We start from the raw sequence: 12,770 nt of genomic DNA on the forward strand, positions 1-12,770 counted from the left end.
CAACTTTTTCACTAATTCAAGATGCCTCCTTCTTTAAAGTTTTATACCTGCAATTCCTGTCAAACTTTGAATTATCCAAGCTATCAGAACTGTCTAGCCTGTGAACTTGTTGGTCAGGAACACTGGTCATGCAATAATTGCAACAAGAAAAATGTCTCTGTCTATCAGGAATGTTTGAACTGTCTGGCTCCTAAACCAGGGTGGTGGAAATGCTCCTGTCTTCCGTGTTTCTTACCACCAGGCAAACCCTGCCCCCGGTGTTCTGCTCTAGGACCAGCTGTGCCATTAAAAAAAACCTATCAGCTCTCCTAACCAGTATTCTGTTTCTGGCTCAACTAAAACAGACATTTTTGCTGGCTGTTTGTGGATAGAAAAACCCAGGACTTACCTGGCCAAGAAGGCTTCTGTGACACCAGTGCTAGAGCCTCAGGAACAGGTTTCTCTCAAACGGAGAGAGTTGATTAACTCTAGCAGGGCTCTGCTGCCCACAGCTGCTGTTGAGACACTAACGAGCACATTCCCTAGACGTCCTAGAACTGCCTGTGCCTTCTCTAAACTGCTCCTCCAGAAACAAAATAAGGAGCCTCAGAGTGTGGCTCGAGGTATCAAGCCCACAGCAGTGCTACTTGAGTCTTCTATGTGCACTGCTTCAAACCTTGCTGCTCTGCCATCTGAGCCTGTTTCATCACCCCAGGAGGGGGCCAAGCCTGCTACATCGCCCCAGGAGGGGGCCAAGCCTGCTGCATCGCCCCTAGAGGGGGCCAAGCCTGCTGCATCGCCCCTAGAGGGGGCCAAGCCTGCTGCATCGCCCCTAGAGGGGGCCAAGCCTGCTGCATCGCCCCTAGAGGGGGCCAAGCCTGCTGCATCGCCCCAAGAGGGGACCAAGCCTGCTGCATCGCCCCAAGAGGGGGCCAAGCCTGCTGCCTCGCCCCAAGAGGGGGCCAAGCCTGCTGCCTCGCCCCAGGAGGGGGCCAAGCCTGCTGCATCGCCCCAAGAAGGGGCCAAGCCTGCTGCATCGCCCCAGGAGGGGGCCAAGCCTGCTGCATCGCCCCAGGAGGGGGCCAAGCCTGCTGCATCGCCCCAAGAGTGGGCCAAGCCTGCTGCATCGCCCCAGGAGGGGGCCAAGCCTGCTGCATCGCCCCAGGAGGGGGCCAAGCCTGCTGCATCGCCCCAGGAGGGGGCCAAGCCTGCTGCATCGCCCCAGGAGGGGGCCAAGCCTGCTGCATCGCCCCGAGAGGGGTCCGATCCTGCTACAATGCCCGGAGAGGTGTTCCAGCCTGCTGTTTCATCCCGAGAGGGGCCCGAACCTGCTGCACTACCCCGAGAAGAGCCTGCTAAACCGGTCCTGCTGCCACCCCCGGAGAGGCTCAAACCGGTACCACTAACAGACTTTCTAACTCAGCCATCTGAGCCTGTTGAATGGCTCCAGCTGTTGTTGCCCTCGGAAGGGCCAGATCTCATCTTTGAGTACCCCCTGCTAAGATGGGACCCAGGAGGAGGGGGAGGCCTTGAGGAGGGGGTACTGTTACAGTTTTGGCTGCAGTGCAACCGCCTCACCACCAGGGGTCCCTCTAGTGCTGGCTTTCCGGACAGGCCCAGTCCATCTTATCTGTCCACTCTGTGCTCTGGGTGTGTCCTTATAACCCTGCCTGACAGTTGCCTCGGTGCTTCGGCATCGAGCTCACCTGGGCTCCCTGCTCTAGCCTTGTGCGGCCTTCGGGCCTTTCCTTGCCTTGCCCTGCGCGGCCTTCGGGCCTTTCCTTTCCTTGCCTTGCCTTGCGCGGCCTTCGGGCCTCCTTCCTCGTTGTTCTCACCTGGCCTACGGGCCTTCTGACCTGCTTGCTCTGCTTATGGTGTGTGGCCTACGGGCCTTCTGTGTGTGTGTGGCCTACGGGCCTTCTGACCTGCCCTGCTCTGCTTATGGTGTGTGGCCTACGGGCCTTCTGTCTGTGTGTGTGGAGCCTACGGGCCTTCTGACCTGCCTTGCCCCGCTTATGGTGTGTGGCCTACGGGCCTTCTGTGTGTGTGTGGCCTACGGACCTTCTGACCTGCCTTGCCCCGCTTATGGTGTGTGGCCTACGGGCCTTCTGTGTGTGTGTGGCCTACGGGCCTTCTGACCTGCCTTGCCCTGCTTACTGTGCCCTGACCCAGCCTGAACTTAGACTCTGCTCATTGCCGCCTGCCCTGACCCAGCCTGAACTTAGACTCTGCTCATTGCCGCCTGCCCTGACCCAGCCTGAACTAGACACTGCTTATTGCTGCCTGCCTTGACCCAGCCTGGAACCAGACACTGTTTCTAGCTTCCTGTCTCTCTCCACCTGGAGCCACCCTGCTGGGTGGTGTTCACGCCTCCTGACCGGAGCCCAAGCGTAACAACTTTAGCCAGATAAATTATCCAGTTTCCCTGTTTTTGAATATTGGCTTTTGCATGTTTATCGATTATTTCTTATATTCAGAGTTTTTGCCCCCTACTACTTCCCCATGGGAGGATGCTCCATTTATCCAACACCTTTTCTATGAAGAAAGATGTTCTTTTATTTCTCCTCAGTCTGCTAGAAGACCCATATTGTGACTCTCCTTTTATAACTATCAGCTAAGTGCTGAAAAACGCTTGCCTTTCACATGTTATTTATACCTTTGAGTTACACCAATGTCTCTGGATGCGCCCTCTGCCTCTTTTCCTGAGGGTATACATATTTAGGTCCTTAAGTCTTAAGAGGTTTGCTAATTTCAGCAGCTGCCATGTGAGCCAGCTACCCATGTTGCAAGGTAAATGCATCTCCCGCCCTTAGAGAAAATGCAGGTGCAGTCTTGCAGTTGCTTTGTATGTGCAGTGGCTGTCTTTTATCTTAAATAATTTTACATTTTCATCAAGATATCATTAACACTACATTCTCTGTGTGATTGTACTATAAATAATTGTTTTCTTGTGACTTAGTCATAAAAAACTAAAAATTCATTCTATCTATAGGAACTGGAGGCAGAGCGGGTCAAGCTGATGGAAGAGGTGACATCTAACAAAAGAAAAATGCAAGAACTAGAAGACAATCTTCTTTTCCGCCTCACTAGTACTGAAGGTTCTTTGGTAGAGGATGAATCACTTATAGAAGTCCTTCGTATCACTAAATCAACAGCAGAGGAGGTACTTGTTAAAAACAGGAGATTTTATGATATGAAATTGCAGATTTACAGTACCGGTTAGTGACAAATTCTTCTTCCCTTTTATTTCAGACTATAGAGTAATAATTCCATAACAGTTCAGCGTTTGCTAATGAGAAAATGCCATCTGCTGCGGAAAGATTGCTGTTAACATTCTGAGTAAAATCACATATTTATTTTAAAAGCCAATATACTATAACTGATCTAAAAAATGTCTGACTGATTTTTATGCCAATTAATGCTGATCCTAATTTTCGTTAAGGTGAAATGTTTTTGTAACATCACTGAATTTTGTGTGGGGTGGGGAGCCTACAAATAGCTACACTTTAGTACATTATAAATTATGATATGAAGAACAGAAAATACTCCATATGTTCAGTTGTATAAAGTCAGCCACTCCCCCAACCCACATTCCCTCCCTTCAAGTAGTTCTCCCATTCAAGCAGTCTAATGTTGAAAAATAAACCACAGCTTCATTACAGGTTAAAAAGTTAAATTCATTAATTCCACTTAACAATCAAATTAGTTTAGTTTATTTGCTTGATTGACTACTATCCTATCCAGAGATCAAAGAGATTTACAAATGCAGAACAATGAATAATAAAAACAGAAACAATCTAACATTGATTAAAACCAGCGAGGAACAAAAAAAGCAAGTCTAAAAATTTTTTTTAATAAAACATGGTTAAATCAGCAAATAACAAAATATAACTATCACATGGAATACTTATAAAAATAACCATTTTAAAAATAAAAAATAAATGTTTTCTAAGTGCCAAAAGCTTGAGTAAAGGAGAACAAGATATACAAAAATATTAAAAGGAGTCACATGCAGCCCATCATTTTTTTAATAGTTAATTTTTTGTTGTTGTAGATACTATTATCAAAAGGGGATTTCATGTTCTACTGACTTTCTTATTATGTTCTGCCATGTAGGGCTGAGTAGACATTCAAATTCTGGGCTCAGTCTTTCTAATACACTCCACTGGACTTTGTTATAACTTCTCTCTTGTGCTGACTCTATCCTGTTATTTAGGAGAGTTGTAGGTGGATCCTTGGGCCAGTGGCAGATGACCACGCTCGCAGGGGAAGATCCCGAGAGGGACCACCGGTCAGGCTCAGAGTTATGAGACAGACACACAGTTCTTTTATTAGACAGTATACTGAACCACCAGAGGTGGCAGTAGTGAGCTGGAATGCCCAGCTGGGCTGTAGTCCCTCAGACATTGGAACAGCGATCCCTGGAGGCTGAGCTGTAGAGGAACTGAAATATAGTGAGTATGCAGGATATGCAGAGTTCATGGACAGAACCTGATGGTAACACTCACACAATGTCTCATAGAAGCCCAGGAGCTGGAATGAAGTAGGCCCCTGAGGAGCGAGTACCTGGTTCCAGGGAAAGCTCTGAGAGAGCGATGGTAACTCACAGATGTATTAGGCAGCGATGACTTCCAGGCAGAAGTGAATTCCGAGATACGATGTGTGAAGGTAGGCCGTGGAGGCGGAATATGTGCGTTATGAAGAGTTTTGCAAGCTCCAAGGCTGAGGGTATGCCAGGGAGAGCCATGAAGTGCGCCATCTTGCTAAAGTGATCCACAGTCACCCAGATGGTGTTCTTTCCTCCGGAAGGAGGTAAATCGACTACAAAGTCAGTAGCGACGTGCGACCAGGGCCAATCCGGAACTGGCAAAGGTTGAATTTGACCCCACGATGGTGCAGAGGCCAGTTTGTTCTTGGCGCAGTTGGTGCAGGATGCCACGTAGGAATAGGTATCCTTTTTGATGGTAGGCCACCAATACAGCTCCTGTATCCTGAGCAGGGTTCGGCGTTGACCAGGATGGCCAGCCAGCTTGGAATCGTGCACCCAGAAGAGCACTTTCTTCCTGAGGTTCTTTGTAATGATAGACTTTCCAACGGGCACGGACTGAGTGGATGTCAAGAGGATTTTCTTCGGGTCAATTATGTGCTGTGGCTCATCAAGTACATCCTCTGAATGAAATGAGCATGACAGTGCGTCTGCTCTGGTGTTTCGATCTCCAGGGCAAAACTTGAGCACAAAATCGAAATGGTTGAAGAATAAAGACCATCTGGCCTGATTGTAATTCAGCCGTTGTGCGTGGCGGAGATACTCAAGGTTCTTATGATCCGTGAAGACGGTTATTTGATGTTGAGCGCCTTTGAGCCAAGGCCGCCATTCCTCAAATGCAAGCTTTATTGCCAGGAGCTCCTTGTCGCCAATCCCGTAGTTCTTCTCGACTGGAGAGAATCTTCGTGAGAAGAATGAACAGGGATGTAAGGCTTTTGAGTCTCCAGCTTGGCTTAAAACAGCCCCTACCCCACATCCAAAGCATCAACTTCTACTTTGAAGGGCTTATTGGGGTCTGGATGCCATAAGCATGGTTCTGTGGAGAAGGCAGACTTCAATTTCTCGAGCACGGAAATGGCCTTTGCTGACCATTTTGAAGCGTTGGCACCCTTGCGAGTCATTGCAGTCAAGGGTACAGTTAACGAAGAGTTGTTCTTTATGAAGCTTCGATAATAGTTGGTGAACCCCAGGAATCTTCTTAAAGCCTTCAGGCTGGTAGGTTAAGCCCCATTCTTTATACTTTCAAGTTTGTGAGGGTTCATTTGGAAGCCTTCCTTAGACACAATGTAGCCTAGAGTCTTTGTGAAATTCACACTTAGAGAGTTTGGCGTACAGCCGGTGTTCACGAAGACAGTGGAGTACTTGCTTGACGTCTGTAATGTGCGTGTCCAAATCCTGGGAGAAGATTAGTATGTCGTCCAGATATACCACAACGTTCTTGTACAGCAGATCCTGTAAGATGTCATTCATCATATTTTGGAAAATGGCGGGTGCATTGCACAACCCAAACGGCATTATAAGATACTCGAAGTGGCCGTCTCGCGTATCGAAGGCCATCTTCCATTCATTGCCACTCCAAATGCAAATGAGGTTGTAGGCCCCCTTCAGGTCAAGCTTTGAAAATATCTTGGCCCCTTGCAGCCTGTCAAACAGCTCCGAGGTTAACGGCAAGGGGTAACGGTCTTTGATCGTGATTTCATTTAGACCTCAGTAATCGATACATGGACGTAGGGTACCGTCATTCTTCCCCACAAAGAAAAAGCCTGCATTGGCTGGCGACTTTGATGGTCGGATAAAGCCCTTCTGGAGATTTTCTTCAATGTATTCCGACATTGCTTTATTCTCTTTAGCTGAGAGAGAGTACACCCGTCCTTTCGGTGGCTCAGCATTGGGCTTCAGCCTTATGCCATAGTCATAGGACGTATGTGGAGGAAGAATATCAGCTGCTTCTTTGGAGAATACATCCCCGAAGGATGCGTATTGGGGCGACAGTCCTGGCATCGCTGGAGTCGTAGGCATGCATACGATAGGAGAGATCTCCTTAAGGCACTTCCCATGACATTCTGGGCCCCAGCGGGAGAGTTCCAGGGATGCCTAGTCAAATTGGGGTTCGTGGACTTGCAGCCAGGGTTACCCCAGGACAATAGGGTGCATAGCCCTCTCCAGTACAAAGAAGGAAATTGATTCTGTATGGAGCGCCCCAGTGCGAAGAGTAACTGGTACGGTTTTGCAAGCCACATTGCCTGGTAAGGGCTCCCCATGAATGGAGGATAACAGTGGTTGATCTTTCAACTTGATGAGGGGAATATTCAGGTCTTCCACAAGACGTCTGTGAATGAAGTTGCCTCCTGCCCCTGAGTCCACCAGGGCAGGAGTCTGAATCGTGATCGGTCCGAAGGTCAAAGAGACTGGGAGAGAGAGCGGAGAAGATGTCACGGTATGGCCTAAGAACAGTCCTCCTGCAGGACTTAGGCGCGTCCATTTCCAAGGCGAATGGAGCATGTAGAAACATCATGACCGGGTTGACCACAGTACATGCAAAGGCTGCGCTTCTTCCGAAATCTCTCCTTCGAAGTCAAGCGTCCATGACCAAGTTGCATAGGTTCATCTGTATCAGCAGCAGGGATTACTGGAACCATCCGAGGTGTAGAGACAGCACTGGCCTGTTTCAACCAGGGTAACACCCTAGGCCGGAGTTCCTTCACCTTGTCCCGGAGCTGGTGATCAATCCGAGTGGCCAAGGCTACTAATTCGTCCAGCAAGTCAGGTGTTTGGCGAGCCACCAGCTCGTCCTTTAAACTGTTATCCAGGCCTCTGCAAAAGAGTCTTGAGATATTTGGGGTCCCAGCGAAGTTCTGTCGCAAGAGTTTTGAACTCTATGGCGAATTCAGCCAATGGTCTGTTGCCTTGCTTCAAATCCACTAAAGCAGAACCGGCTACAGAAGTTTGAGCAGGGTAATCAAAAATGGATTTAAACAAGTCCATAACCTATGTCCTGCAAAATAGAGTCCTTGCATTCCCACAAGGTGGATACCCAAGACAGGGCCCTACCATCCAGGTATGAAAGGATGTAGGTAGTCTTGGAGAGAGCTGTAGGAAATAGAGACGGCTGTAAGGCAAAGTGTATGCAGCACTGAATCAAAAAGCCCCGGGTCTTCTGGATTTCTCCGCAAAAGGGGATTGGAGCCGCCAGTGTACAGCAGTCTTCAAAGTTACTCCAGTAACTGACCTTCTTGGTTGGAGGCAGTGCCTTGAACCTTCTGTGTGTGTGGCTGATGAAATGCTGCAGTAAGTTTCTCCAAGGCGTCTTGCTGCTCCACAATGCACTGGGCCAGGCCCGGTATGGCCTGCAAGGCATTGAGTTGTGCAGGATCCATGAAGTTAGCAATCTGATATTATTTAGGAGAGTTGTGGGTGGATCCTTGGGCCGGTGGCAGATGACCATGCCCCCGGGGGAAGATCCCGAGAGGGACCACCGGTCAGGCTCAGAGTTAGGAGACAGACACACACTAGTTCTTTTATTAGACACTATACTGAACCACCAGAGGTGGCAGTAGTGAGCTGGAATACCCGGCTGGGCTGTAGTCCCTCAGATACTGGAACAGCGATCCCTGGAGGCTGAGCTGTAGCGAAACTGAAATATAGTGAGTAGGCAGGGTATGCAGAGTTCATGGACAGAACCTGATGGTATCACTCACACTAGGGATGTGAATCGTGTCCTCGATCGTCTTAACGATCGATTTCGGCTGGGAGGGGGAGGGAATCGTATTGTTGCCGTTTGGGGGGGTAAAATATCGTGAAAAATCGTTAAAAATCGTTAAAAAATCAAAAAATCGAAAAACCGGCACATTAAAACCCCCTAAAACCCACCCCCGACCCTTTAAATTAAATCCCCCACCCTCCCGAACCCCCCCCCCCCAAATAACTTAAATAACCTGCGGGTCCAGCGGCGGTCCGGAACGGCAGCGGTCCGGAACGGGCTCCTGCTCCTGCATCTTGTCGTCTTCAGCCGGCGCCATTTTCCAAAATGGCGCCGAAAAATGGCGGCGGCCATAGACGAAAAAGATTGGACGGCAGGAGGTCCTTCCGGACCCCCGCTGGACTTTTCGCAAGTCTCGTGGGGGTCAGGAGGCCCCCCACAAGCTGGCCAAAAGTTCCTGGAGGTCCAGCGGGGGTCAGGGAGCGATTTCCCGCCGCGAATCGTTTTCGTACGGAAAATGGCGCCGGCAGGAGATCGACTGCAGGAGGTCGTTCAGCGAGGCGCCGGAACCCTACTCTCTGTTTTCTGTCTTTTAGCCAGTTTGCAATCCATGAAAGGACATCGCCACCTATCCCATGACTTTTTACTTTTCCTAGAAGCCTCTCATGAGGAACTTTGTCAAACGCTTTCTGAAAATCCAAGTATACTATATCTACCAGTTCACCTTTATCCACATGTTTATTAACTCCTTCAAAAAAGTGAAGCAGATTTGTGAGGCAAGACTTACCCTGGGTAAAGCCATGCTGACTTTGTTCCATTAAACCATGTCTTTCTATATGTTCTGTGATTTTGATGTTTAGAACACTTTCCACTATTTGTCCTGTCACTGAAGTCAGGCTAACCGGTCTGTAGTTTCCCGGATCGCCCCTGGAGCCCTTTTTAAATATTGGGGTTACATTTGCTATCCTCCAGTCTTCAGGTACAATGGATGATTTTAATGATAAGTTACAAATTTTTACTAATAGGTCTGAAATTTCATTTTTTAGTTCCTTCAGAACTCTGGGGTATATACCATCCACGATGAACATCTAGGTTCACCGTGATTTGATTCAGTCCATCTGAATCATTACCCATGAAAACCTTCTCCATTACGGGTACCTCCCCAACATCCTCTTCAGTAAACACCGAAGCAAAGAAATCATTTAATTTTTCCGCGATGGCCTTATCTTCTCTAAGTGCCCCTTTAACCCCTTGATCATCTAACGATCCAACTGACTCCCTCACAGGCTTTCTGCTTCGGATATATTTAAAAAAGTTTTTGCTGTGAGTTTTTGCCTCTACAGCCAACTTCTTTTCAAATTCTCTCTTAGCCTGTCTTATCAATGTCTTACATTTAACTTGCCAATGTTTATGCTTTATCCTATTTTCTTCTGTTGGATCCTTCTTCCAATTTTTGAATGAAGATCTTTTGGCTAAAATAGCTTCTTTCACCTCCCCTTTTAACCATGCCGGTAATCGTTTTGCCTTCTTTCCACCTTTCTTAATGTGTGGAATACATCTGGACTGTGCTTCTAGAATGGTATTTTTTAACAATGACCACGCCTCTTGGACATTTTTTACTTTTGTAGCTGCTCCTTTCAGTTTTTTTCTAACAATTTTTCTCATTTTATCAAAGTTTCCCTTTTGAAAGTTTAGCACGAGAGCCTTGGATTTGCACACTGTTCCTCTTCCAGTCATTAAATCAAATTTGATCATATTATGATCACTATTGCCAAGCGGCCCCACCACCGTTACCTCTCTCACCAAGTCCTGTGCTCCACTGAGAATTAGATCTAAAATTGCTCCCTCTCTCGTCGGTTCCTGAACCAATTGCTCCATAAAGCTATCATTTATTTCATCCAGGAATGTTATCTCTCTAGCGTGACCCGATGATACATTTACCCAGTCAATATTGGGGTAATTGAAGTCTCCCATTATTACTGCACTACCAATTTGGTTAGCTTCCCTAATTTCTCTTAGCATTTCACTGTCCATCTCACCATCTTGACCAGGTGGACGGTAGTATACCCCTATCACTATAGTCTTCCCAGACACACAAGGGATTTCTACCCATAAAGATTCAACTTTGTATTTAGTCTCATGCAGGATATTTATCCTGTTGGACTCTATGCCATCCCGGACATAAAGCGCCACACCTCCCGAGAGCTCCTCTCTGTCATTGCAATATAATTTGTACCCCGGTATAGCACTGTCCCATTGGTTATCCTCTTACCACCATGTCTCTGAGATGCCAATTAAGTCTATGTCATCATTCACTGCTATACATTCTAATTCTCCCATCTTACTTCTTAGACTTCTGGCATTAGCATACAAACATTTCAAAGTTTGTGTTTTGTTTGTATTTTCATTCTGCTTAATTGATAAGGATAAGTTAGAATTTTTTAGCTCAGGTGAGTTTTTAGTTACAGGCACTTGGACTACTTTTCTAATTATTGGAACCTCACTGTCGGGATGCCCTAATTCTAATGCATCATTAGTATCCTTTAAAGCAGTGGTTCTCAACCCTGTCCTGGGGACCCCCCCAGCCAGTCGGGTTTTCATGATATCCACAATGAATATGCATGAGAGAAAATTTGCATACACTGCCTTCATAACATGCAAATTTTCTCTCATGCATATTCATTGTGGATATCATGAAAACCCGACTGGCTGGGGGGGTCCCCAGGACAGGGGGGGTCCCCAGGACAGGATTGAGAACCACTGCTTTAAAGATACCTCTCTCCGAACCATGCGCTGCTGAGCGACTGTCGGCTTTCCCCTTTGTTCTAGTTTAAAAGCTGCTCTATCTTGCTTGCTCTATCTTGCTTGTTGCTGATTTTATTCTGCTCCTCCATGAAAAAAGTAAAATTGATCACCTGCAACAGGTGTTCTATATAGACAGTCAGATAAATGAGCTACACAATCCTCTGATTCTCTTTAGAGTTGAAGAATTGCTTGCTATAAAGACTGTTACACCCACTGGCTGCGGCAACCCGCGGCCAACACAACTCACCCCATGCCTCTCTCTTCTCCTAGCTCCTGGTACTCTCATGGCCACAGTACAGCCAGCTGCTGCCACCATGCTCCACTGCGGCTCCGGGACTCCACGTGGTGGCTGGGATGCCAACGACCTGCGCTCTGACTTGGGACCTCCATAAACACGCAAGCACTCGCGCTGCGAGTCCTCCTTTTAAAGGGCCAATGGCGGGAAACTCAGAGCCGTCCCTAGCTGATGACATCAAACCCCCGGGCTATTTAAGGACGGCCTCTCCCCCCCCACTAACCGACTTGGCAACGAGTTCCCTGGTTCCTGCTTCGGTGGTTCTGCCTTGGCATTCCTGACCGGCTGTTCCTGCTCTACGGATCCTGCTTCAGCACTCCGGCTCTACGGTTCCTGCTTCAGCACTCTGGCTCCACGGAACCCTGCTCCAGTGCTTCTGCTCCACGGGATCCTGCTTCAGCGCTCCTGCACTATGGAGCCTGCTACAGCACTCCTGCTCTATAGTTGCTGCTGCAGCAACCCTGTTCCACGGAACCTTGCTCCAGCATTCCTACTCCACAGGATCCTGCTTCAGCGCTCCTGCTCTATGGAGCCTGCTTCAGCGCTCCAGCTCTACACATCCTGCTTCAGTACTCCTGCTCCACGGAACCCTGCTCCAGTGCCCTTAATCCAAGGGATCCTGCTTGAGCGCTTCTGCCCCACGGGGTCCTACCTTAGCGCTCCTACTCCATGGGTTCCTGCTTCAGCACCCCTGTTCCACGGGGCCTGCTTCAGCACTCTTTCCTCAAAGGCACTTCGACCTTGGATTGGACTTAACCATCACTTCTTGCTGCCTGCCCTCGACCTTGAACTGAACCTGACCTCCCTTGTTCTACCTGCTTCATCTGGCCGCTTCCCCAGGACCAGTAATGCAGAGGCCCACCTAAGACCAGCCGGCCCCGGCACCCAAGGGCTCAACCTGCGGGGAATGTGGGCTGGTACTGGTGAAGTCTCTGTTGGCTTCGCCTCCCGACAGTGGGGACCTGTGGGGTTTAACCCCTACAGGTGGTGCCAACACCACCTCGGGCCAAGGGTCCACAATTCCTAACAGATTGCCAAGTCCATGGACCGAGCAGAGGCCTCTGCCTTACAGGCCATTCTGGGCCTGGCTCAAAAAATCCTTGAACAACAAAAGGTCCTAGAAAACCTCACGGCGGCAGTGGAAAACCTCAGCACTCATCTTGATTCCGCTGTTGTGATAAGTCAACTGGCCTCAGCCCCTAACTTCTAAGTTCCCATGCTAAGATCACAGCCGACTATTCTACTTCTGATGCCCCCACTCTTTTCTGGAAATCCTCAAATGTGCCGAGATTTCTTAAACCAATGCAACATGCACTTCTGCCTCCAACTAGCCTTCTTCCCAGATGAGATGACGAAGACCACTTACATCCTTTCCCTCCTGGATGGGAAGGCCTTGGCCTGGGCCTCACCTCTCTGGGAGCATGCAGACCCCATCCTCCAGGACT

The 12,770-nt window shown here is 48.5% G+C and overlaps 1 protein-coding gene across 1 annotated transcript in view; it reads left to right on the forward strand.

Moving 5' to 3' along the window:
• The window catches only part of LOC115083294 (dynein heavy chain 5, axonemal-like), a 1,259,434-nt gene that overhangs the window by 963,465 nt on the left and 283,199 nt on the right, over positions 1 to 12,770 (forward strand). The window contains exon 58 of the mRNA XM_029587102.1: positions 2,972 to 3,142. Within this exon, the coding sequence (XP_029442962.1) occupies positions 2,972 to 3,142 (171 nt within the window). The remainder of the gene's footprint in view (positions 1 to 2,971; positions 3,143 to 12,770) is intronic.

This window comes from Rhinatrema bivittatum, chromosome 2, assembly GCF_901001135.1.
Source record: "Rhinatrema bivittatum chromosome 2, aRhiBiv1.1, whole genome shotgun sequence".
In the NCBI taxonomy this organism is placed as follows: Eukaryota; Metazoa; Chordata; class Amphibia; order Gymnophiona; family Rhinatrematidae; genus Rhinatrema; species Rhinatrema bivittatum.